This window comes from Zingiber officinale, chromosome 3B, assembly GCF_018446385.1.
Source record: "Zingiber officinale cultivar Zhangliang chromosome 3B, Zo_v1.1, whole genome shotgun sequence".
Lineage (NCBI taxonomy): Eukaryota > Viridiplantae > Streptophyta > Magnoliopsida > Zingiberales > Zingiberaceae > Zingiber > Zingiber officinale.
The window spans coordinates 15,332,732-15,360,634 of record NC_055991.1 but is presented as its reverse complement, the minus strand read 5'-3'; the positions used below and the strand labels follow the sequence as shown (position 1 = coordinate 15,360,634).

The window sequence follows — 27,903 nt, the reverse complement described above, 5'->3', positions numbered from 1 at the left end:
ACCATCTATTTTGAAATTGTTTGAACAATAAAAAGATAACTGACGATGTAAGTTACATTCCTATTCATGATAAGTTCTTCAATTAGAAAAGAGCAATAGACCATCTAGAGTGAACAACCTGATTCGAGCTTCTGACAAACTTGAGAAATCCACAGAAAAAAGTTCACAACTCTTGCATGCCTCAGCTTCTTCATTGAGCTCTTATAAGTGTTTGATGCTAAGTTGGTCAATTGTAACAATGAGCCTCCATTAGTTCCTCAAGAACCTCACTCTGTGCCAAAGTGCTGACACAAAAGGAAATGTCAAGGTCGGAGATGGATTTCGTTTGAGCCATTGAGTTTATTTACCTTGGCTGAGTCAAATTGCTTCTTAAGTCGAGGTTCATTTCTGCTTAGTTGTGTCAACCCTCTCAAGCAACCTTCAGACATTCACTCAATGTCCCTTGCATTATTTTGTAGAGAGGTGCACTCATAAAGGAAGAAGACGGTGTCCTTCGAGGAACAAGAGATTAGACTTGAGGTGCCCATGCTTTAGAGTTTGACGTATAAGGGCAACATCACACCGTGAAGATAGCTTTGAGCATGTATGAAGCTCGTTGGCATCTTTGGTTTGCCAACAATATCAAATTACAAGGACCCTTCAAGCTCCTTAGCAATCTGGGAGATTTTCCATCCACTATGGTGTTGTGGATGACCTAGCATAAATCAGTACTAGGCAGGCAGGGGCAATTGGACATAGCACGAGAGGATCTATCACCTAAATCCTCAAAGGCTTGAGCATCAAGTGTTGTCCCCAAATTTTGGATAAGTTTGGCAACGTTGAGAGATGTAGAGGTAATTTTATTTCTAGCAGCCTTTGGAAGGTGTTGATCTTTTCAAGTTCATTAGTCTCAATAGAAATTGGTTCTCATCATTAGGGGCATTAGGAACTTAGCATCCATAGCTTATTGAGAAGGGAGCTCAACCCCAAGAGTCGACTTGAGGATATTAGGCCTTGGAATTTGGGGATGTGGACCTGAGGTGTGTCAGGAGATCATCTCATATGGTGTTTCTATAGCTAGTGTTATATCAGGGGAGTATCTAACATGGATCAAATTGCCTACTAATCTCAAGAACCACTAGATGAAACGTACGTGCTCATTATGATGATTAATAGTGAATGATCAATACAAGCACCATGAGTTCGGCCAATGAAAGGTCGACACACATGTCCTGCTAGTTTAGTCAACAAAAGAGATCTATCACAAGGACGAGCTTGGGTTCCCTTAGGCTGCTTCTAAATTTGACATTTCCCTAGCAGACAAACACTCATTCTAATGTCGGGGATTAGCTACACTAACACAATGTTATGGCTATAGGAACGCGATGGTATGTACCACGTCATCCTCCACGCCTTTTTATTAAACAAAATTTCACCCTTAACCCTTTCAACACAAAAGACAAATCAATTTTCATGCCCATTTCACCTTGAACGATCTACTGGCACATCAATAACCTGGACCCACTTGAACCAAGCTCCTAACACTTTGGCAAACTTAATTAATTTTCTCAACTTAGATCCAATCTAAATCAAGAGATTAGCAGGCTGTCACATCTATTATAATTTCACTCATACAGGCACATAGCACGCTTGGACAATATAGACCATAGAGCCACGCAAATACTACTATGAATTGCAATGATGATAAAAGGGTGGTTGCACAAAGGAAATCACGCTACAGTGGACTGCAATGCACGAGATGAGCGGCAACGGAGTAAAATTGTCATCGTTGGGTGCTGCTGACAATTCACATTCGTCATCACAATAAAGAAAATTACTAGGGACAAAATTATATGTAAAACCTTGCTTGCAAACAAACAACAAAAGATCTTTATTAACTAATGATTCACACATTAATTCAAATGACTCTAGAAAAATTCAATAAAATAAGCATTAGGTATCCCTATTGCTGCATTTTCACTTTTATTCAATTCGAATTTGTTATGTAATTGAATAGCAGAGAAGGTTTCATATTGCAATTTTTTTTAATATGATTCATCCTTGGAATATGATGCGAGTCCTTGGGATATGATGCATTTAATTTAAATGATATCAGATAAAACATGCTACCTTTGAGATCATAAAGTTGAGCTTAAATGCCTTGAGAAGCATACCATAGATCCAATAGACTCTCGGCTGAATGTTTCACCTATTGGAGAATATATCCACCAGTGCAGTAATTGAATAAACGAAAATTTTAACATAAATCTGTAGATAGAGAGCAAGAGGAAATGATGACTACTAGACAAGAAGGGTAATTGCCCTACTATAAAACAAAAGATCTTTTTTCTTGTTTTTTTAACACAAATGAGACAGCAGATCGTTTTTCTCCAATATTTCCCACTTTTTGCTACCTATATGCTTTGCCAGAACATCTAAATGGGCTCAAGAAACAGTTTATGATGCATACAATATGCTGAGATACATATGAAAATTCACCTTTAAATAACTATTAGTGTTCTGTTGATTTACAAATGTTTTTTTCTTGAAGTGCCATGACCTCACATATGTAGTCATTAAAACAATTAGATGGCAAGAAGTAAAAATATTCTCGACTAAAAATGAGAATCTTGTCAGCAAAGTTTGTTAATTTAGGCCATATTTCCTAAAGGGAAGAAACGTGAAAGGAAATAAGGTATTGGAAATTTTTCACTAAGTTCTTCCCTCTATTTCCTTTTGGCCTTGTTTACTTGAGAGCACGGAAATGAAAACTATAGAATGGAAATTTTTTCTCTATTTACTTCGTTAAGAAAGGATGAATTGCTTTCCATTCTTTTGTTTACTTAATGGGTAGATGGATTTACAAATCCATCCACAGATCAGTTTTTGATCATATTTTCGTCGACCCAAATCGAGCGGAAAACAATTTCCTTCCTCCCATCTATGCAGCTGAATTTCTTCACGCGACCACGAGCGACTGCAGGCAGTGGCCTCGAGCGACCGGATGGCAGCCCCATGCAAGGTCACCTCGCGTGACTGCGATCGGTCGACAGCCTCGTGCAGCCGCTGCACCTCGCACAAGATTTTTTTTTTCTTCCTAACTTTTTTCCCATTTTATTTTCCTTTCGTTACCTAAAGATTTTATTTTCTTTTCTCTTTCCTTTCCCTCATCTTTCTCTAGGGCATTTTTTTCCACTTGGAATTCATTTCTTGCTCCATTCCATTGTTCAGACTAAACAGAGAGTTAATGAAAATGGAGGGTGCAAAGAAAAAGACCAGAAAATTATTTCCCCTATTTGAACTAGAAATGCTTACTAGGTGGATGTCAATTTCATCTAAACCCAAAAGAGTTAAAATTATTATCTTTTCAAAATCATAATCGATTTATCTTTTAATAGATATATCTTTAAAATTTTAGTTTCATTTTCTATTTCCTTACCTCCAAGGTAAACCTCTTTCTTTTCCATTTCTTTGCAAACTATTAAAAACATTTCTTTATATTTTTCCTATAAATTTATTTCCTAACTTCTTTCTTTACCATATTTTCTTCCCCTAGACATAACACGGCCTAAGGACTTCCTGAAGACTCTTCTCTTCAATGACTTCCATGCAAAATTCCAAAATTTTCACAACCCTCCAAGTTGGATCTATTCATGTGTTTCAGTCTACTCATTAAAACAAGGATTAATGTTACAGCCGTCAATTTGAGTTGGGTCCGTCAGGTTGAACTGCCCCACCAAATAATTTAAGCGCATTGGGTTGAAATTTTATCAACCCATTTAAAGGCAGGTCCAAGTGGACAGACCCACTTGGGCACACGACACGCGTGAGTCGACCCACGACGGGCTTGGATTGACTCGTGAGTTGAGAAAAAATTTAAAAAAAAAAAAAGAGCAGCCCGGTGCACGAAGCTCCCGTCATGCGGGTCCCGGGGAAGGATCCATTGTACGCAGCTTTACCTTGCTTTTTGCAAGAGGTTGATTCCAGGATTCGAACCCGTGACCTTTTGGTCACATGGCAACAACTTTACCGTTGCACCAAGGCTCCCCTTCGGTTGAGAAAAAATTAATTCTCTAAAATTTAAAACTAAAGTAGAAAAGTCAATAGGTTCGTGGGTTTGACGGCTAGTGGGTCGCAAACATTGAACGCGCTATGATGAAAATGATGCATCTAAACATGCCTATGGCATGCAACTAAATTGAGTAAGATACAAGAAAATTGATGGGGGTATCCTTTTTCAGAGTATGATCCAATCCCTTAAAATTTTTAATCTTTTCTATATATTTTTTTTATTTTTTAGTGGGCTCATAGGTTGACCCGCCTAACCCGTAACTTGCATTAGGTTGGATTGGATTTGGGATTTCCTAACCAGCCAAGATGATGGATAAACTCATCCCGCCTCGCCAAATGACAGGCCAGCCATGGCTCAGCCCGCCTCGTCACGGGTCGGCCGGCCTAGTCATGGGTCGGCCTGCCTCGTCATGGGTCAACCCGTCGCTCTAATTAATGTTATGGGTAGAGTTTTTTTTTCCCATCCCTGAGTAACTCAAACCAAGATGAATCCTCAAAGAAATTGCAACCATTGCAAGGAGTTCAAGTTAAGAACCTTTAAAATAAATAAATAAAATGGTTCACTAAATGGTGTCTGATCTTCATCTTATTTAGTTGGATTTCCCTTTGTGGGAATCATGGATGATTTGAAAACAAAAAAAAACTGTAATTATCTTTTGATTCTCTTTAACTTTTTCTAGACAATATTCTTTATAAAAGAAGCATGCCTAAGTAACTCGAGATAATCAACCAGCTTAGTTATTTATCTGCCTATTTGGGGCCCTATTTCAAGAAAGAAAAATGATATGCACAAGGAAAAAAATTCAATGAAAACCTCAAGGATAGACACATAAAATGATGGGGCCCACAAAAAGTGAAATGGTGGGCCATGACTTTATGTGTCTATCCTTGAGGTTTTCATTGAGTTTTTTTCCTTGTGCATATCATTGCTCAGAAAGAAAAATGATATGGTAAAGGAAATTACTTTATTGCCTTATTAGAGTTTATTTGACTAGCATTAAAAGGACAAAACCTTAAATATATGGTAAAGGAACTGAGAGACAAGTCTTCAATAGACATGCGTAGGTTTGAATGAAGTATGCTGACATGAAAAAACAAAGGTCTTGGCTTATTTCTCTCTTTTTTCACAATAAAGTTGAACCTACTGCTTACGGAAACCCCTTCACTCTTTTTGTTCGATAAGCTGATCGACTTCAATACAGACAAATGCATGTGGTATAGTAACATCAACTCAAATTAATAAGGGCACATACACCAAAACATGTGATTTTAACCAATGAAAGGTAGATGTTACTAGGAAGGCATGCTGCTCTAGCTGTAAAATTGTGTGAATAGCTGAATCCCTAAACTAAAACCTTCTTCCTGATACAAAGATAATTCAATATTAGTTCTTGTGTGGGTGCTCGTGTGAGCCTGTTCGATTATGCCAAGTATATTATGCAGAAATGTAATAAAACAACAACAATGTTAACACGTTTGTTTGGAGATTCTGCTCCAATTTTACAACCTATGATTCGCCAGGCGAGTCATGATAACCGACATTTGGATACTTTATTTTATTATTATAACTTGGTGTTTCCACCCTCTTATGTATCTAGTTATATATTTTTAGTGTGTTTCATGCGGTTGGATCTTTGTTAGTTTCCATTTTAATTCCGGTACAATTTATGGATATTTTGGATATTATTTTATTCTATTACGTTTTGCAGAAATTGTGGGAGACAACAATTGAGAGGAGGAACACCGGGTTGATCAAATCATAACTTGGTTCAATTGTTGGATAAAAGGAGAAGAAATGCCCAATCAAATTCAATATCAAGCCTAGTTCCAAAGCCCAATTTTACAAGTCCAAGAAGAATTGCAATTAAACCGGTTCAGATTGGTTCAGATCGGTTCAAGTGAGAGCTTAAAAGGCAATCTCGGGTTCACGTTTCCTTCGGCTCGGGCACTATTCTTTCTTTCTTCCTCGCATTTTCTTCCTCTTCGACGCCCGACACCCCCTTTCCCTCTTCGCGCGATCTTGTCCAATCCGGCGACGACAGCAACTCCGGCGGCCTCTGTTAGCGGCAGCGACCTCATCTCGGTGTCCCCTGCCAGTGGAGTGGTTCTGCGCTGGCGAGCAGCGAGTACCCTTTTCACTTGATCCTTTGAGCGGACAGCGACGGCATGGATCTAGGATTCTCTTGATGATGGAGCGTTCTCCTCCGGCAAGGTATTCCTTCTCCATCCCTACCTCAGAAGTTCCTTGCCGACGGCGTTGCGAAGGTAGGGAGCTTCCAGCAGAGGAATCCGACTGTGTCCTTCTCCGGCGAGTTTCATCCTTCTTATTCCATCACTGAGCTCCGTGGAGGGCTGCTTCTGTAGACGGCGTTGCAAAAGCAGGAGTGTATCCAGAGATTTATTCAGTCCTCAATTCCGGCAGAAGCTCATCATCTTCAAGCTCAACCTCTGTTCTTCAATTCCGACAGGACTCACTCAAGCAAATCCAGCACTGTGTGCTGTGGAGCCCTTCTTCTGCGGACGGCATTCCGGAAGCAGAAGACTCCTCCATTTCAGTGAGCAATTCCATTCCAATTTCAGTGGAAACTTCACTATTCGTGATCAGCGATCGTTGTGCTGCTGTCCATCGGCTTTGGCGTTCTAGATCCGGGCCTTTCGTGTGACGGCAAAGGGTAGTCGATTGGAGTTAATTGTGGAAGAGTGGTTTGGATAGTTTTAGTTTAATTTCTGTTTGTTTGTTTCTTGTTTAGTTGTTAGTTAACTTTCTAGTTTGATTGTTTCATGTTAGTTGTTAGCAGTTAATTAGGTTTTGTTTAATTGTTGTTAAATTTGTTTAGTCAATTGTCTTTGTTTGATTGTTGCTTCCCTTATGCATTTTCGTGTTAATTGCACTTGTTTCATGTTATGCTTATTAATGACGAATCTTGTGTCGTAGTGTAACAATACGATGCAGGGATAGTCTTCGATAGTTAGATAGGATTGTTAGTTGGTTAATTCATGCTTGTTTGTCATTTCTGTTTATGGTGTTATCCGTAGCGTAGAGTGACACTGCGCTATAGGTTCATCGTTGTTGGTTAGTTAGAGTTTCCTTTATTGCATTAGGAGTAGAAATCCCAAAACAAAACCCACATTGTTTGATTCCATCTGAAAACAAACGTCCTATCACTAGTTCCTCGAGAGAGACGACCCGATCCTCTACTATACTACCTTAGTGTAGGTTAAGGGGTTCGGTAGATTAGAAATTAATTAATTTGATCTGAGCGAGTGACAATTGCAAATACTTATCAAGTCACTCCCTAAATCACTTTTTTCACAAGAGGCACTGGTTACAATCTCAACCTTTGGGATGATTACAAAGTAGATCTCCGATCACAAAGAAATAAAATGACAAGCTAAATAGAAGAGATTATCGAAGGACTTGATGATTGAAACCTTGGATTGCAAGCCCTTGGAGATTTGTAGCACTTGATCACAGAAAAATATCAAATATGTTCATGCACACTTTTTGCTCAAAAAACCTCCAAGGACTATATAGATGCTACTCTTATGAAACATATTTTATCTGCCACTAGTTGGCTGTTTAGAAATAAATGACCATTGAGCAGCCAACGACTACATTGTCAAACTGATGTTCAAGACTCTAGTTGATTATTGCTCAAATAGAACCTTTGTTCACTAAAATCTCACATTCAAATGATCAATTGAACACTCAAGTTACTAAGGTTCATCTCCATTTGACTGAATTGAGTTGGTGATCACTCCTTTACTCAATACACCCTCGTAAGCCTATGCAAAATCTCAAATTGAGCTAAACTGTAGGCTACAACTAAAACATATACCCCCTCATGAGTCAAAGGCTTCAACTGCCATTAGGTAGTCTACCCTTAACTACCCAAAGATTACAATCACATGTAATCTTTCTATTTTCATGTATTCTGATCTTCACTCATCAATGCTCCTCATTAACCTTGAGTAAACCACATGGCAAGCCCTCAATCCCTAAGATGCATCAATCCCTGTGAGCTTGCTCTGCGTGTCATATTTCACCCTTCATTTGCAAGTCCACTTTGCTTCATGTCGCCATAGAGTACACCTCACATAAGGCTTTCAGTACTTCAAATGCACCAGACTCTCTAAGCTTACTTCACATATAATCATCTCACCTCGCCTTCCAAGTTAACCTAACACATGGCCTCCTAGCCATAAAACCAACAACCAACCAACTCAACTACATTAAGTCATCCAACTCTACGAGCCCCCTTCTGTGCATTGTTCAAAGTCCCTACACTCTTAATGCAAATATCAGAAAAACACAGTTGTTGAAGAGCATCGTTCAACCTAACCACTTGATAGTATTGATGCACCAACACTAGCTTCATATTGAGCCAAGTAAAACAACTAAATTGGCAATGAAATCAATGTTAAAGGCACCCTTTCATATTAACTCTAGTTACACTCTTGCAGCTTGTTGACAAATTTAATTGTAACCCATTATAGCTATTAGATGGGCTTCTGCTTAATGATTTAATGAATTGAGATTTGATGCCTTAGAATAATAAAACTTAAACATTACTATGAAGATACCTACATTATAAAAATATATATATATATTTATATATATGATAAGTATATCAACTTTAATATACCAAGAATATCTATTGATTGGATATAGAGAAGCCTATCCAAAAAAAATCGTTTAAAGAAACCTATCAATGCAAAATGACATAGAGAAGCTGCTTGTGTATTTGATATGTGCGTTAAGTTGGGTAGGGACTTGGCACAAAACATAAAATTCATGGAGCTTGTGACTCAGACAAGATTAAGTATGGATAATGACTTAGGGTGGCCAAGATAACATGCTCAATGGCTTAGAGGTCAGATGAAGTTACAAGAACAATGTATAAGGCATTCAAGGGACCATAAGAAGAGAAGCATTGAGTGGTGTTGAAGAAGCTAGTGGAGCTTGACTTGACATGGCCAAGTTGGTTGGTTTAATGGCTCAAGATTCACTGAAACCAAAGAAGAAGGAATGGGGCATCCGAGAGACCACATGACAAGGAGCATAAAGGTGGCAGTGTAACGACAGTTAAAGGAAGCGAACTAAGTAGATAAAGAGTGAAGGATAACATGTGAAATGAGTAGAGGACTCAATGAATTTGAGGAACTTAAGACCTAACAGGAAATGGCTTCTGCGGTGAAAGGCAAGCTGTGAAACATTCTTACATGAGTTGTGAGAATTGAGCAACCTCTATTTTGGGTTAGAATAGTTCTTGACTAAGGCGATGACTCAATCAATAGATTGGTCGAGATCCACATTCTAGTAGATTGAAAGGTGTTCCCAGTCGACTGGTAAGCTAAGTCGACTAAAGAGTTGACTCATTGGATGGCTGAATGTTTCTATTTGGAGCTTAGTCAACAGCGCGTCAATTGGTATAAGCAGTTAACTGAGTAGAGGAAGGCTACAATGCTAGATGGCAGATACAATGAAGTCGAGCAATCCACTAAAGTTGTCATGAGTTGAATTCAGTAATCGTTGCCTAGGATAACAATCGATTAATGTCAAGCCAAGTCAACTAAGAAATCAATTGGAAGATTAATAGTTGGAGTGATCATAAGCAAACAACTGATGCATGGTAATGTGTTCAGTTGACTAGTCTACTACAAAACAAAAAAACTAAAGGCTGAAGACAACTTGAACAACAAGGGTATACAAGGAAAACCAATGATGGCCCCTGGGGACTAGTCTAACTGAGCATATTGTGATATATCTTGAGTTTGTTTCATTTCATAAACTAGATTTGGTGTTGTCTTGTTTATCTTTTCCTATAGTTCTTACCTTCTTGTAAAAGTTGTAAGAGGTTTCTCCACTTTCAAAAGGAATATACAGAGAAGAAAATATAATGGGGATTCATGAGTGGAGATTCAGGACTGATTTATCAAAAAGTTATAGGTCGTGTAATAGAAACAAAAGTTCCAAGCCACTCTATATTAGTTTCTTGGCATTGACTTTGCTTATGTTTATTTTTATTGAGTTTAACATTGTTTGATTGACCACGCTAAATCTTACAAAAGAATTGTATTGGTATGACAAGTGTTATTCACACCCCTCTAACCATCCCATCACCATCTCTCACAATCTTAACAATATCGGGATTATATAAATAAAATTTCCTAATAAAATCAGTAAATTTACAAGGAACAAGTAGTGATGCTTTTCCACAAAAGAGACTCCAAGTTGTAGAGTTGTTGACTCTACGATGCTAACCTCCCCTATCTTTTAACAACATAATACATTAAAAATGGATAAAAAGGACTAGTACCTTGTCATGTTTCTCCACTTGTCTTTCAAATCAACCTGTTTGAAGATCAGTTAATTGTTATGATGTACAAAGGGAACAAGAAGAAGTTGAAGTATAGAATAGATACCCCAGTTCTATCTCCAAGTATATCGGTGTAAGTCTTCAGTATCATCTTCCAGTTACCTTTTCCAAACCTATCATTCAGTGAAAGAGAAACCATAGATGCAGTTATCAGGGTCGATCAAGAAATACTAAATTAAGATTAATAATAACAGAAAACAAGGGGTAAATAACAGCAGCCTATTATCTTATACATAAACATATCCAATTTCCTACAAATATTTAAGAAAATACCTAACAATAAATCCCAAATATCTGGATTGGCTATATGGATCTGAATCCCATCATTGAACTATGTGTGGCTGTATTAACATCCAAAATTTTCAATTAAGATTTCATTATGAATTTTTTTGGGTTTTCATTTACACAACAATTACAATGCTGGTTGGCTTTTAAAAAAAAGAGCTATCTATTATGAGGATATTACATTAATAATTATATACTCATGATCCACTGGCACACACGTTGATGCTTATCAAGTAAAAAAGTGTCTACCTTGCTACAGCAGTTCGCAATGTATCTTCTTCCAGCTGACTCCACTTTTTTTTCCGCTTCCTATCACCACAGTTTGTTTTTTCCATCAAAGTCAAAGGAGAAGGCTTCGTGCATCTTGGGCTAGGTAAGCATATTTTCTTTGATGAAGTTTCAGACGTCTCAGATGTAGACTCAATTGAATCATCTCCCCACTGCACAGAGAGAGAAATTACTTCTTTGATAATTATAATAAAGCATCCACACCTTCCCCACAAGTGGGTTCGATGCAATGAAGTAACTGCTTTATAATCATGTAGTATGCATATGAATGCTATATGATGACCAAAACAACCTATTACCTATTACCACACATCTCCAAGAAAGTATACCTCATCCACCAACAGAAACGTGATACTTAGAAATAATACTAAATAGGTTTCTTAGTTTGACACCCAACCACACCAAGGAAACCTTTAGTATCTACCTTCTCTCCAGTACCTAATAGATTATCCTACCTTACTCTGGTATTTATAAAACTCACAATTGAGAAAACAATTCATTCATGACCACGAGTAGTGATGAATCAACTAAATAATAGGAAATCTAAAGTTTTCCACACCGGAAACAAATAAGAGTAAAGAATTCATTTGATGTTTAGATAAAAGAAACATAGGGTGCTGCAAAGCACTGGAAATAGACAGGGCAGATCAGTTCCTAAAGGACTGACCCTAAATGGTTGAGATAAACAGGTTTAATGATCAATTGATCAAAGACAATGTTCTGAAAAAGCCACAACTTCCTTTTTATTTTTAATGGTTTCTGCTTCTTCAAATTACAGAATAACTTTTGCCACCCACCTAAAAACAATGATGCATCAACTGAATTGCAAAATTTTAGGTTTACAAGGCCAACAACAATAATAAACAAATAAGCAGGCAAACAATCAAACAGGAGGTCATAGGTCCAAACTATTTGAGATTCATTACACAGATCTTATCGCACAATTGAGCTTTACGCAAGTTATATCACTATTTGATTCTAATATTTGATCTTTCGAGCATTTTTTAAATGTGACAAATAGGATTTTTTTTTTCATCTGCCTAGCCATTTAAAAACCCATCAATGTCGGTCCCAAGCCGAGATGAAAAAGGATGAGGGTTACGCCCGTTAGGTTGTTAGTCAACATTGACTTTCAAACAAATTTTCAATGAATAGATTAACTATTGTATTAATGATAGGATATTACCAGAAAGAATACGTTGCAGAGTCCGACTGTAGGTTGGATAAAAACCTAAGAACTTGGGTGTGGTGTTAAATGTCTAAGATTTGGAATATGAAATCTAAGAACGCTCACTGGTAAAGCAATGAAGGTAATAGATACAATGATTAAGAGAAGAATTAATATTTTGGATGAACAAAAGGCAAAATTGATAGGAGAGACGGCAAAGATGATAGAGAATTAAGTTTTAAGTTATGATACACAGGAAAAAGTAAAACAAAAAATGTAATAGGTATTGTTGTAGATAGTTCACTAAAGGATGAACTAGTAGATGTAGTTAGAAAAAAGGATGGAATTATAGCTCTTAAAATAGTGGTGGCGAAAGAAACTATTAATGTAATTCGCATATATGCATCTCAAGTAAGATTAGATGAAGACATCAAATCTAGGTTTTGGGACAACCTAGATGAGATATTACAAAACATCCCACCAACCGAAATAATTCTAATAGGAGGATATCTAAATGGATAAGAGAGAAAAATAAGAAAGATAATAAGATGCATGAGGTTATGGGTTTGGAATAAGAAACGAAGAAGAGAAAAGTATATTAGATTTTACGATAGCATATGACTTTATATTAATTAATACGTTTTTCAAAAAAAAAAAAAAAACACTTGGTCACGTTCAAAACTAAAAATAATAAGTCACAAATTGACTTTCTTATGGTTAGAAAGAAAAATAAAAAGATTTGTAAAGATTACAAGATAAAAAAATTAACTACTTAACATAGGTTAGTTGTGTTGGATATACGCCTCAAACATAGTATCAATAAAAGGGAAATGTGCACAACTTCTAGAATTAAGTTGTGAAAGTTAAAAGATAGGAAGCAACATATATTTAAGGAGAGATAAAAGTATAAGTATTAGGAGAAATACATGGCGACTTGAATACGACATAGGATAAGATTAGATTAAAGTTGAAAATAATTGTCAAAAGTGTACTCAATGAGTCAAAGAGACGTGCACTACTAAGTAAAGACTCTTGACGATAGAATGACAAGTATTGAAGAAAGTAAAGAAAAATGAACAACCTAAAAGATATTACACACTCGTGAGAATGAGGAAAACTTTAATAAGTATACAATAACCAAGAAAGAAGTTAAAAAGGCAATGAATGAAGTCAAGAATGAAACTTTTGAACTTTTATATCAAAAAATTGAATACAAAAAAAAGGCAAAGAAATATTCACAAAATAGCTAAAGCGAGAGAGGAAGACAAGTGATCTTATCCAAATAAGATGTATTAAAAATGCATGCAATGGCAGAGGTATTTTCATTAACTTTTTAATGAAAGTTTAGGACCAGATGATATTCCGATAAAGATATAGAAGTGTCTAGGGAAACAAGGTATTGAATAACTAAAGTTATTCAATCAAATATTAAAACTGAAAAAATACCAAATCAGTGGAGGTAAGTACTCTAGTTCCTTTATATAAGAACAGAAGAAACGTACAAAATTGTGTAAAATATAGTGGTATTAAATTAATAAGTCACACCATAAAACTTGAGAAAGAGTAATGTAAAAAAAGATTAAGAAAGGAGACCACGATAACTAAAAATCAATTTAGATTTAAACTTGGAAGGTCGACAATTAGGGTTGTAAACGAGCCGAGCTGAGCCGAACAGCTCGAGACTCGAGCTCGGGCTTGGTTCTTTATCCCTAAGCTCGAGCTCGGCTCGAGTTCGATTCAAGCTTTAGTTCTTAAGCTCGAGCTTGGCTCATAATAAAATTAAATAGCTTGAGTTCGGCTCGAGCTCGGCTCGAAAAAACTTTTAAAAATTAAACGAGTTTAGTTCAAACTCATTTAAGATAATTAGCAATAATAATTAATAATATATTATTATATTTATTATTTATGTGATATTTAATTATATATACATATATAATAAAATAAACGAGCCTCTAAACGAACATGTTCGAGAGCTCACGAACCAAATATTGTTAAGCTCGAGTTCGGCTAGATAATGTTTTCGAGCTCGAAATTAGGCACGAGCTCGGATCATAAACTTAATTGAACGAACTCGAATGAACTTTTTTTCGAGCCGAGACCCAAATAGCTCGCGAGTGATTTGGCTCATTTACACCCCTATCGACAATAGAAGCTATACTTCTTAGATAATTAATTGAAAAGTATCAAGAATATAAGCAAGACTTATACATGGTATTCGTCGACCAGGATAAACTTATGCTAGAGTCCCAAGGGGAATTATATGAAGAATTCAAAAAAAGAGAGGTGTCAGTATAATGTATACTGAACTAATTAAACATATGCATGAGTATATAATGACGTGGAGACTCCAGACAGATTAACCGAATCATTTCTCATAAGGATCAACTCTAAGTACCTATCTTTTTATACTAATCATGGACAAACTCATGGGGCACATCCAAGATACGGTACCATGAAATATATATTGTTTGCAGATGATATTATTTTTGTAGATGCGACCCATGAAGGAGTGAATGTTAAACTCGAATCTTGGTGGGAAACGCTAGACTTAAAGGTTTTAGGCCAAGTAGAGTAAAGACAGAATTTATGAAATTTCAGTATTATTAGATATAATGAAATAATTATTAAGATTGAAGATGATGAGTTGTGTAACTGAAAGTTTTAAGTATTTAGGACTATTTTTTAAAAGAAGATGGATGGATTGAGAGATGTCTTGTATAACATACAAGCGCGATGATTGAAATGAAGAATAGCGTCAGGCGTTCTTTGTTATCATAAAGTACCTTTAAATTTAAAAGGAAAATTTTATAAAATAGTTGTTAAACCTGCTATGTTATATGAAACTAAATGTTAAAATATGACTCAAGCATATGAGCAAAAGATGAGAGTTGCAGAGATGAGAATGTTAAGGCAGATGTGCGGACATACAAGGATAGACGAGATAAGAAATAAAAATATTAGAGAGAAAGTTGTGGTTGCGCCTATTGAGGAAAAACTCCGGGAGACAAGTTTAAGATGATACAAACATGTACTTAGAAGGTTAAGCGATATGAAACTATGACAAGTATGCACATCAAACAAGAAAGACAAAAAAAAAACTTAGTTAGCAACTATAAAAAGATAAAATTTATTTAAATATAAATGATAATATAGTAGGGGATAGAGCCCGATGATATAGAAGAATCCATATAGTCGACCCCACTTAGTGGGATAAGGTTTGATTGTTGGTGTACCTAGTCATTTAGATTCTCCCATTTAATTGTCTATTGAAGCTAACATAAATACTCCTATATAGTTTTTTTTCCATTTTCCTTCCTTGAAATTTTACTCATCTATTTTGGCCATTCTTGTTTAAGCTTATTCACTTGTACCATGCAGAATGACTCAAAGACAGTTGTTCATATTATAGTCTTTTAAATTTTCCAAAACTAAAGATCACACAACAATATCCATTTTTACCACTGAATTTTTATCATCTTAATTTCTTAATGATATCTTTATCAATATCTTATTATTAAATAATAGTTCCAAAATGTTTAAAAACCTTGGAAAGCATTTCCTTCACATCAACATTAACTGTAGTCTCACATTTCTTTCTTCTGGTTGAAACTAATTCAGTTTATATATATATAGGCTTAAAGTTGATCCCCGCCGTAAACCTTAGAGAAAGAGTACTTGTTACACTTTAACTTTAATATTAGTGACTACCTTATTCTACATAATCTTTATCAACCTAATGTTATTTCTATATGTTGTTTCCACTATGAGGTCTTGGAGTCGAAACTCGGCACGTCCGAGCATTCCTTCCCCCATGCCTTGGCCACCAGCACTAATAGCTAGTAGTCACCCGTGATTTACCTCCTCCGTGTTAGCCTAGGGACGGGTTGACGGGGCGCTGGGGCGAGTGAATCGTCTTTTGCCACATATATGTTGTTTCCACTAAAATAAACAAAATAACCTAAAAACATTATCATAAATACTTTTTAAAGTTGATAAACATTATATGTAAATCCTTCTTCCTTAATATTCCCCCATTAGTTATCAAATAAATAACATCTCTAGTTGATCATCCCATATAAAACCAAATTATTTTTCGAATTTAGTTTCATATCTTATCCTTGCCTCAATCATCATTTTCTAAAGTTTCACAATGTGACCGATAAACACAATCCTTCTATAATAAGAATATTATGTGTCACCTTTATTGTTTTAATAATATGGTACTAAAGCTCTAACTTTAAACATCAGACAACCTTAGTTTCAAACAATTTTTATTAAATAACTCTTTAGATAACTAAAAATATAAACTTCAACCAAGATATCAACACGACCTACATCGTATTTACTTTCACTTTAAGCTTCTTTAACCTCATTTAATCTAAAATGTGATTAAAAAAACTGACTCATAATTTTCAATCTATAAAGCTCCTTAAAGAAGGAAGATAACATGCAAGCCATCAAGGAGTCCAATAGACCTACGACATGGAATGACATATAAAAAAATGCAATAGCAGATAAGGATATATATCAATGGTTGGTAGAAAACTTATTTATTGTCTAATACATGAATAGCAATAACATACACAGTAAATATGATTTGTCAATTCATGCATAATCCAAAAGAATCTCATCTACAAGCAGCTCATTGATTATTACAATTCTTAAAGGAACATCTAGTTTAAAGAAACGAAGGGGCTAGAGGTATATGTAGATGTTAATTATGTTGGTCACTGAATATTGCAGCTTTCTTGGTGATAATCTGGCATGTAGGAGCAAGAACATGTGGCAGTGGTAGTGCAGTCTAGTGCAGTCACAAAATTCTAAGCAATGGCTCACGGTGTGTGCGCGCTACTTTGGTTAAAAAGCAGAAGGCTTAAAAATCAAGTGGAACCCAATGAGACTATTGTGATAATAAGTATGCAATTAGCATAACTCACAATCCAATATAATATGATCAAACTAAGCACATTGAAATGGCACACACTTCGTCAAAAAGAGAATGGGTTAATTTATACCTCTTACGTATCTACACATGAATAATTGCAGATATAATTGCTAAAGGTAATATCTCAGTGTTTCAAGCTTGCGGAGTGCGGGAAGATATGATTTTGTAATCATATATAGGCTGAAACTATTCCATAAATTATATGATATGATGGTGTAGCTAATTTTCATAAAATTCTGATTAGTTTTTGTAGAAAAGTCTATTTAGAAAAGTCTATTAAAAATTTTAGGATTTTTATTAGAAAAGTCTATTAATTTATGAAGAACAAGTCATGTTATCAATCTATAAAAAGGATTAGGATCCCATATATTAGATAAATTTTGAGTTAATACATTCTTGAACACATATTGTACCTCATATAAGTGTAGGTAATTTTTTAAGAAATGAAGTAGTGGATATAACATTATGGTTCTCTTTATAAGCATGCCAGTTAGGGCTTCAGTGTGAAACAAAATTAGTGGATTCGTAAAGCAATAATCATGCTTTTATGTATTATGATACCCTTTAATCTTAGGTGGTAAGTATTTCCAAATAGTAAAGTTAAACTCATGAATTCCAATGTCATTTTGTAATTCATGCAAATTTATAACTTTTTTATTCATATTTCCTTTTTTCTGAATAAACAACAGGAGCACTAAATCAATAAATAGCAAAATTGTTTTTTCCCCCATCATAGAATAGGCAATTAGTGTTGTCAGGTGATAATTTTGATGCTAGATAACATCATTGAAGAAAAGTAATAATTCCATCATAGAATAAATTATGCCTACAGAGATATGAGTATCATTTAGAATAATTAGTTTTTGCTTCTGTTTTTTTGTCTCAATAACTAGTTCTCTGAGTAACTTGATAAGAGAACTCAAGTTAGGTGGAATTAGATAGGTTCAAGAACGACCATGGTGAATATGAAGGCTCCATGGTAGGTCTTGTTTTACCACTAATTTTGAAACATGAAAGAAAGGGGTGCAAGGGTAGTGTTGACCTTACATGCTTATGCATCCTTGATGAAAACCAAGCTGAAGGAAATCAAAACCATTAGCAAACTAATAAAAAAAAGTCCATAAAAAATATGGTTATGAAGCGGTAGACATGTCCTATTGTCTTTTCTAGAATCTCTTGATGACCCTTATGTTTCTTTTCTCAATACATCCAAATCCATCTTTTGTTCATCGTGATTTTGGTCTCCTGTTGTCCTTAACACCGCCAAAGCCAAACTCACATCTTGATGAAAAAGGTGGATTTTGTTAGTTTTGATATTCAAAGTAAAACCTTAAATATTGATCACAGGAATAGTTGTTGTAAGGCCAAATATTAATAAAGGTTACCACTTGTGATACCAAATGATAAAAACATAGGTGAATTCAATATTGAATTTGCTTGAAACCAACTATTTGATATAGATCAAAAACTCAAGTTGGAACCATCCTACCTAACATTTTTACCAAAGCTTGATAAACCAAATATAGGTGATACAAAATTAAGAATTGAAATTTTCTTTATACCAACAACAACAACAACAACAACCAAGCTTTTTGTCATTAGGTGGGGTCGGCTGTATGAATCATTTTTACACCATTGAGCTCTATCTCCTATTATATCATCATTTATATTTAAATAAATTTTATCCTGTTTTATTGTTGCTAACCAAGTTTTTTTTTGTCTTCCTCGTCCTCGTTTGATATGCATGTTTATCATAGTTCACATCGCCTAACCGGAGCATTTATTGGTCGTCTAAGTACATGTCTGTACCATCTTAAACGTGTCTCTCGGAGTTTTTCCTCAATAGATGCAACTCCGACTTTCTCTCTAATGCTCTCATGTCTTATTTTGTCCATCTTCGTATGTCCACACATCCACCTTAACATCCTTATCTCTGTAACTCTCATCTTCTGCTCATGTATTCGAGTCATAGCCCAACATTCAGCTCCATATAACATAGCAGGTCTAACTGCAATTTTATAAAACTTACCTTTAAGTTTAAGAGGAACTTTACGATCACATAAAACACTCGACGCTCCCCTCCATTTCACCCATCCTGCTTGTATTTTATGTAAGACATCCCTCTCAATCCCTCCATCATTTTGTAAAAATGATCCTAAATATTTAAATCTCTCGGTTCCGGGCAACTCGTCCTCTCCTATTTTAACAATTGTTTCATTACTTCTAATATTGCTAAACTTAAATTTCATATATTCTGTCTTTAATCTACTAAGCTTAAAACATTTCCCTTCTAGTGTTTCCCTTCAAGATTCTAGCTTAGCATTTACTCCTTCACGTGTCTCATCTACCAAAATAATATCATCTGCAAACAATATGCACCACGGTACTATGTCTTGAATGTGCGCAGTGAGTTCGTCCATAATTAGTGAAAAAAGATAGGGACTTAGAGTTGATCCTTGATGTAATCCTATCTTTATTGGAAATGCTTCAGTTACTCCCCCTGAAGTCTTTACTTTGGTCGTCACATCCTCATACATATCCTTAATTAGTTCAATATATGTTACGCTAACACCTCTCTTTTCTAAAATTCTCCATATAATTTCTCTTGGGACTCTATCATAAGCTTTTTCTAAGTCAATGAATACCATGTGTAGATCTTGTTTTTGCTCCCGATATTTTTCAATTAATTGTCTAAGAAGATGTATAGTTTCTATTGTCGACCTTCCAGACATGAACCCAAATTGATTTTCTGTCACTGTAATCTCTTTCCTTAATCTTTTTTCTATTACTTTTTCCCAAAGTTTCATAGTATGACTCATTAGTTTAATACCCCTATAGTTTGCATAATTTTGTACGTCTCCCTTATTCTTATATGAGGGAACTATAGTACATATCCTCCATTGATCAGGCATTTTTTTCGTTTTCAATATCATGTTAAATAATTTTGTAAGTCATTCAATACCTTGTTTCCCTAAGCACTTCCATACCTCTATCGGAATATCATCTGGTCCAACGGCTTTTCCATTGTGCATCTCATTTAAAGTTTGTTTTACTTCTGAAGTTTAAATTCTAGAATAAAAATTAAAAATTTTATGCTTATTTGACCTAATTAAATTACCTAAGTTAAGTTGGTCACCTAAATCTTCATTAAAAAGTTGATGACAATACCGCTCTTTTATTTCTCCATCGTTTACTAATACCCTATTACATTCATCTTTAATACATTTTATTTAGCTAAGATCTCTTGTTTTTCTTTCTCTCACTTTAGCTATTATATAAATGTCTCTTTCCCCTTCTTTTGTATCCAATTTTTGATATAACCGTTCAAAAGTTTCATTTTTTGCTTCACTCACTACTTTCTTAGCTTCTTTCTTGGCTATTGTATATTTTTTTAAATTTTCCTCGTTCTGACAAATATATAATTCCTTATAAGCTATTCGTCTTTCCTTCACTTTCTCTTGTACTTTCTCATTCCACCACCAAGATTCTTTACTTAGTGGTGCATGTCCCTTTGACTCACCGAGTACACTCTTAGCTACTATTTTCAACTTTGATACCATCTTATCTCATGTTGTATTAGAGTCACCTAATGCTTGTACTTCTACCTTCTCCTTAAATATATGTTGCTTCCCATCCTTTAACTTCCACCACTTAATTCTAGGAATTGTATATATTTTCTTTCTATTGATACTATGTTTGAGGCGTATATCCAACACTACTACCCTATGTTGGGTAGTTAAGCTTTCTCAGGGATGACTTTGCAATCTTTACAAATTTTTCTATCCTTTTTCCTAACCATAAGAAAGTCAATTTGAGATTTATTATTCCCACTTTTGAATGTGGCTAAGTGTTCTTCTCTTTTCTTAAAAAACGTATTAGCTAATATAACGTCATATGCTATCGCAAAATCTAATATAGTTTTCCCTTCCTCATTCCTCGTTCCAAACCCATAACTCCCATGTACTCTCTCATATTCCTCATTTTTCACTCCGACATGCCCATTTAGATCACCTCCTATTAAAATCATTTCATTTAGTGGAATATTTTGTAATATTTCATCTAAGTCCTCCCAAAACCTTGATTTGATAGCTTCATCTAATCTTACTGTGGTGCATATACACTAATTATGTTCATAGTTTCTTTTGTCACTATTATTTTAAGGGCTATAATTTTATCTCCTTTTCTAACTACTCCTACAACTTCATCCTTTAACAAACTATCTACAATAATACCCACTCCATTTCTTGCTTTACTCTTTCCAGTGTACCATAACTTAAAACCCGAGTTCTCTATCATCTTTGCCTTCTCACCTGTCCATTTTGTCTCTTGTACACACAAAATATTAATTTTTCTCCTAATCATCATATCTACTACCTCCATTGATTTACCAGTGAGAGTTCCTATGTTCCATGTTCCAAATCTTAGATTATTAGTTTTCCTATCATATTTGTTCTTATCTAACCTATGGTATGAGAACTCTTGCCTATTTAACACTACACCCAAGTTCTCATGGAGATGTAGCGGTCCTTACTGAGACGTTACAGTCGGACCCTGTAACACGAACTCTTGCATATTTATCACTACACCCGAGTTCTGGAGATGTAACGGTCCTTGCCGAAACGTTACAGTCGGACCCTGTAACGCATTCCTTCCGGGAAAGGATCTAGCATTAGCATAATAGTTTAATGGATTCATTCATTGAATATTTGCCATAGTTTAACGCTGGCTGACAACCTAACACAACCCTCCTCCTTTATCCGGGCTTGAGACCCTGCAACACGTTCCTTCCAGGGAACAACCTAGCTTGGTATTTTCTTTATACCAAATACAATTAATCCCCTCAAAGTGGATTATCTCTCCTTGTTCTATGCTTCTCCATAAGAAAGGTTTTTTCCACCTTAAGGAAGCAATTTTCCCTCTTAAGGAAGTATCTCCCCTCTAAAGTATGATTTTCGCCTTAAATAAAGAATATTACACCAACAATATTCAAGAATTGAGAAATAATAAGATTTATCACTTTTGGAATCTTGTCGAAGTGTTGAAGAGTGAATAAATTGAAACTTGACTAATATAGTCTAATTTTTCAAAAGATTCAGAATGAGTTCAATTGACTGAGTTGAGTCAACTCCTCACAAGATCAATCAATTATCATTTCTGATTCAGTTGTATGAGTCTTGTGTTCTCCAATGATCGAATTTCAAGATATCATAGAAAAGTTGGTGAGGGAGAGAGAAAAATTGGCAATAAAGGCTGAGCAATAGCAAAAGAATACAACTCTGAAGGTTGCTAATAAGGTTGGTAAAAGAAATTACGAAGGCTAATAACAAGGAAAAATCATCATGAAGATTGATCAATAGTAACAAAATCCAGCTATGAAGGCTAATAAAAAGAAAGCCAACTATTAAGGCTAATAAAAGAAATCCAGGTACAAAGGCTGACAATAGAGAAAAATCAGCAATAAAGGTCAATCAACAGTGCAAATTCCAGCTATATAGCCAAATAAAAGGAACATGAAAAAATTAAAAATGAAGATCAAGTAGGGAAAAATCCTAATATAAAAGCTGATAAAAAGAATCCAACTATGAAGATTGGAGCAACAGTGAAAAATCAAGGTAGAAAGGTTGGTAAAAAGAATCCAGCCATGAAGGAAGGCTAGTAAAAAAAGGGAAAAAATGATAATGAAGGTTGAGCAAAAAAGGGAAAATCTAAACATAAAGATGTGCAAAAGAAATCCAACTGTGAAGGCTATGAAAAGGACGATTTGACAATAAAGGCCGAGCGAAAGGGAAAAATTGAACTATGAATGTTGGTAAAAGAAATCTAGCCATGAAGGTTCATAAAAGGAAAAATAAAAGGGAGAAATCCAACTATAAAGGTTGGTAAAGGAATAAGGGAAAATTGACAATGAACGCCTAGCAAGATAAATCATCAAGATATGAATCCAGCTATGAAGGCCAGTAAGAGGAAATAGGAAAAATTTGGCAATGGAGGCCGAGAGTTGGTAGAAGGAAACTGAAAACTAAGAATGGATGAGAATATGGAATTAATAATGGTGGTGGAACAAAATAGCAAATGTTGGAGGTGATGGTAGTTGTGCGAAGGATGCAGTGGAGGAGACGATTTATGATGATAAGGAGAGAAAAAATTAAAAATAAACTCTAATAATAAGAAAATCAAATACAAAGATTGAGTTAAAGAAGAAAAAGAACAATAACAAAAATACATTTAGATTGAGATAAAGAAGATAAAGGACCAAAAGGAAGAAAATAAAAAATTAAAAGAAGTTAACTATAAATATGATTTTAAAGTATAAGAGAAAAATTGCTAAGGATGAGAATAAGAATAACAAGAGGATGAAAGACTAGCAGGCAATTAAAACAAAAGAGAACAAGATAAATGTTTAAAAAATATAGATAAAGATATAAAACAAGAGGGGTAGGAAAGAGGATAAATAAGTCAAAGGAATGATAATAGAAAGATATAGGCAAAAATGAAGTAGTGTAAGGACTATGGTAAAGCAAAATAAGATTAAGAACATGAAGATAAAAATAAAAATAAGGATAAGATATAGAATACGAAAGAAAGAAAAAGGGAAAAAAAAATAACTTTTTATTAGTAAGGAAAGAATAAAGAGAGAAGGAAAGCACAATAAAGTGAGGTGATGAAAGAAATATGGAACTAAACCATAGATCTAAGTGTTAACGCTACTTGGATAAGGGCAATGTTGAAGTTTGAGCATGATGGTAAATGAAAGGATAATTAATACTAAGACCAAATCACTAAGTTTTGGCTCTAATACCATGTTGAAAATTGAAATTGTATTAACTCCAAACTTGTTTAATATATGGGATCCTAACCTTTTTTATAGACTTTTTTAATGAAAATCCTAAAAACTCCAATAGAATGATCTAAAAACTATGGAAATGAACTACACAATCAATCTCATAATTTATAGAATATTTTCAGCCCATACATGGTTACAAAATCATATTTTCCCACAATATGCATTTCATATTTTTCAATGAATTAAAAATCAGTTAACAAAGTTTACAAAAATGCAAATATCGAATTTTTTGCTTGCGATATCTATGGAAAGGAAATATAACGAGGAAAAGAGGTTGTGATTGAAGCAACTATCTTTACTGATACCATAGGATATGACCAGTAAATTTGTTGAGTAAGAACACATTGAAAGTCTCAATTGTTTTTTTAATCTCGCAAATTTCCTAAGAAGTAGAAGAGAATAGACATAAGAATAAATTTGAACAAAACTAACAGCAATTTTGTACTGCAATAACCAATGTATTCAAAATAAAGTAATAAATGAAAATTTATCTGGTAGAACCAAATTAAAATGAGGAACAACAAGGAAAAAAAGGAATGGTTGTAAAAGAAGAAATAAACTAAACTAAATGGCCTGATTATATACTATAGCATTCTCTAAGAAAAAATGAGAAGCATGAATCTTTGTTGGGAAATTCAAGTAACCTCATAAGTATGAGCAGTTGGATTTTTATCCATTAGACTTAGCTTTCTAGTTACTTTGATCCCAACATTACTTGCTGCATCTGCCAGCATCTTTTTAGTCCCGTTTAGTTGTTTCTCTGGTAACGGATCTTTGTTTGATTTGAAGGCATCATTTAGTTGTTCCACCTGGTTATTACTAGTTCCCTTGGTTTCAACATTGTCAGCTTCCTTTTCAACACTAGAGGTGGGTCTATTTACACCTTGCTGATATTGAATGCCATTTGACTCAGCATCAAAGGTCTTCACAACTGATTTATTAGCCAATACCTCCTCTGCTTTCTTTAATGCACACTGAAGAGGATCAACCACTGCAGCCTGAAGATCTGTACAACTTGATTTAAAAGCTTCAACCGTTTTTCCATATTCTGGAGTAGTCACTTGAAAATTTTTGTCAATTTGGACTACATTGCTTTGCACATCTTTGTACACTGCATAAATCAAGATGTAAAGTTTGTAACCTACCCAAACTTCAATGATGGAAATGTTGTCAGCATATAAGGAGAGTAAGCAAACAGGAATTACAATTCTATCAAAAATAAGTTGACAAAATCATTTAAGGTAACATACTCGATGCAGATTCTAGTTCTCTGCTACCCGTGTTAACGTCAATCATCTTAACATCTGGCTGATCACCCTCGTCCTCGACACAGAGTTCTCCTGATGTAGTAGCATTCTTATCAAGAGCCTCTTTCTCAAGGAAGGAAGGCCCAGAGTCATTCAACACAGCGGTCAGACAAGCCCTAATGGCATCCGATGCTCCATTTTTTGCGTTCCTCTCAAGCAGAAGAGAGCCGCTACCGGACGCCGCCGCCTTTACATCCTCCAGCAAATGCCTGAGAGGCAGAGACGCCAACACGTCGGATCCATCCCGTTCGATCTCGGCCACCCTGGAACACAGAGTAACGACGACGGCCGCGAGGGCCCGATCGGAGGAGGAAAGAGCTTCGGCGAGGCAGTCGAAGGCGACCGCACGGTATGCTTCGACGAGGGATCCGTAGAAAGAAGAAGACGCGGCGGAGGTGTCTTCAAGGATGACCTGAAGCTGACGGAGGGCGGGGAAGCCGAGGGAGAGGTCGGAAGTGAGGCGGCGGAGGAGGGCGGCGAGACGCAGGCGGAAGGAGAGAGGAGAAGGCAGGGGGAGTGTGCGGAAGGCCTCCGTCGTGAGCTTGTCAGCGTCGGACTGGCGGAGGAGGAACTCCACGATCCACGCACAGTCCATGGTGTCCGATTCCGACATGGCTACAAGGGGAAGCCGTGCGGGGGAAGCCGTGGACGCACTGGAATATCTTTAGAGCCCCTTTGTGTTTTTTTTTTTTTAATTGTTTTGAGGAGCAGACTGGCCTAAGCGCTTTTAAGAATGTGAAAATATTTACAAGTTGCTTAATTTACTAAATTTACATTTTCCTCCCTGTTTAATATATTATGTTTCAGCCTATAATTTATAAAATAAAAACAAAACACACTATGACCCTAACGTTATCAACTCCCTCGTATAATCTTTTTTTACCAAAAAATTAGAAGGACATTCCAATTTTATTTTGAAATCATCAAATGGCCACCCACTTTAATTTTTATTAAAATGGTTGTTCACCCTTATAAAATGACACATGCCCTTTGACACATTGCATGTGCACTTCTATCTATTTTCCATTTAAATTTTATCATATTATAGTAATTATGAAACTCCTATAATAGCTACGAAATTTGAGAATTGTGAATTTAATATATCATTATTATTCAATTAATTGCTTAATTAATTGCAACATATGAGTTTCTCTTTTAATGTTCTCTTTCTTTTAGTAGTATTATAGAGACATTTGATGCGAAAAATATATCCCAAATATGAAATCTATTTTTTTAATTATCTCATCAAGTTAGAAAATGATATATCATAATTATTGAATTACTCACTGAATTACTTGGAACATGTAGCATATGCATAACAAAAGTTCATTGACAAGTTTATTTTAGGGTTTATGGGTTTAGGCTTTAGGATATGTGAACAAACAACTTATCTATGGAATGTCACTCTTCTTCCAAGTAAAAAATCATTTCCTAATTCCTCTTATGCGTGGATGGGAATTATAGCAACTGCGAATTCATTACTACTACAATATTATAATTGTAGCAACTACGATTTCATGACTGTTACAATGGTATAGCAACTATGGATTCATAGCTGCTACATCTATGAAATAGTAAGTGTTACAACTATTGTAGTTGTAGCAGCTACGAAACCATAGCTGCTACAACTAAAACATTATAACAACTACGAAAATATAACTATTACAATTTGACAGGATTTATATGGGAAAAAAATGATATTTGTGCATGTCAGATGTATACATGTGTCAGAGGATATGTATGTCATTTTAAAGAAATGGGACGCTTTTTTAATAAAAAATCAAAGTGAGACGCTATTTTGATGATTCAGCAAATGAGGAGCACTCCTATGATTTTTGCCCCTTTTTTTTGTTTGTCACACTTGCAACAAGTGATTTAGAATTGAAGGTATTTTTGGCCAAAGTTTATCAAAAATTAAAAGTTTTGTCTTCTTTAAAGTTGAGTGGAATGATAAATTAAAAATGAGGTGTAAGTTAAGAAATGAATCTTTTATTTTTATTTTTATTTTTATTTTTATTTTTATTTTTTTTCTTTCTTTATCTAGAAAAAAGGGGAAACATTCAAAAGATAAATATAAGCATTCATTTTTTGTAATTTATTCGTTTAAAAATAAACATAAAAGTAATTAACAATTTGATTATTACAAAAACTTAGTTTATGAGAAAACTCGAAGTTTTGTTATCATCCCTTCCTTCCACCTTTATATCTTTTTGTATTGTATATTCTCAATTGATCATCTTTACAAGGGAAACAAAGTCAATTTTTCTTCGAATGGTAATATCAAACAAATACTCATGGTTGGAAAAAAAAAATGTTCCTCTTGTTCCTTTAGAAGCTAGATCCTCTCTATCTTTTTGACATCACCACAACCTTAGAATCCATTTTTGATTCATGCAGTGTAGAAAATCGAAGAAATCCTTGTCACCTATAATTTTTAGGGTGCGTTTGGTTCAGGGTTATTCTTGATAACTTTGGTTATCCATCCAAGGTTATCAACAAAAACCTTGTTTGGTTTAGGTATTCGATGATTTCCAAGTAATGTTCCATGCCTGACACGTCAACAAAAAGGTCATGCAGCCCGGAATCGGAAAACCTCAGAAAACTAAGGTTTTTCTTGATTCCGGGGTTAATAAATT

General features: G+C 35.0%; 1 protein-coding gene across 7 annotated transcripts; it reads right to left on the bottom strand.

The window, feature by feature from the left end:
• LOC122055976 lies at window positions 1-25,962 on the bottom strand. Of its 7 annotated transcripts, none has more exons than XM_042617689.1 (7): window positions 25,211-25,962; window positions 24,605-25,071; window positions 10,965-11,155; window positions 10,477-10,543; window positions 10,371-10,405; window positions 2,110-2,247; window positions 1-1,775 (listed from the first exon to the last, which is right to left on the bottom strand). In XM_042617689.1, the coding sequence occupies exons 1-6, from the start codon at window positions 25,878-25,880 to the stop codon at window positions 2,118-2,120; spliced, it is 1,560 nt and encodes a 519-aa protein (XP_042473623.1). In that variant the 5' UTR covers window positions 25,881-25,962; the 3' UTR covers window positions 1-1,775; window positions 2,110-2,117. The 7 variants fall into 7 exon arrangements, 6 of the variants coding, with proteins under 6 accessions (XP_042473623.1, XP_042473625.1, XP_042473626.1 ...); XR_006132978.1 differs by having other exon boundaries at window positions 3-1,775; window positions 2,110-2,188; XM_042617691.1 differs by lacking the exon at window positions 2,110-2,247 and having other exon boundaries at window positions 3-1,778.
• Window positions 25,963-27,903: the final 1,941 nt, after the last annotated feature.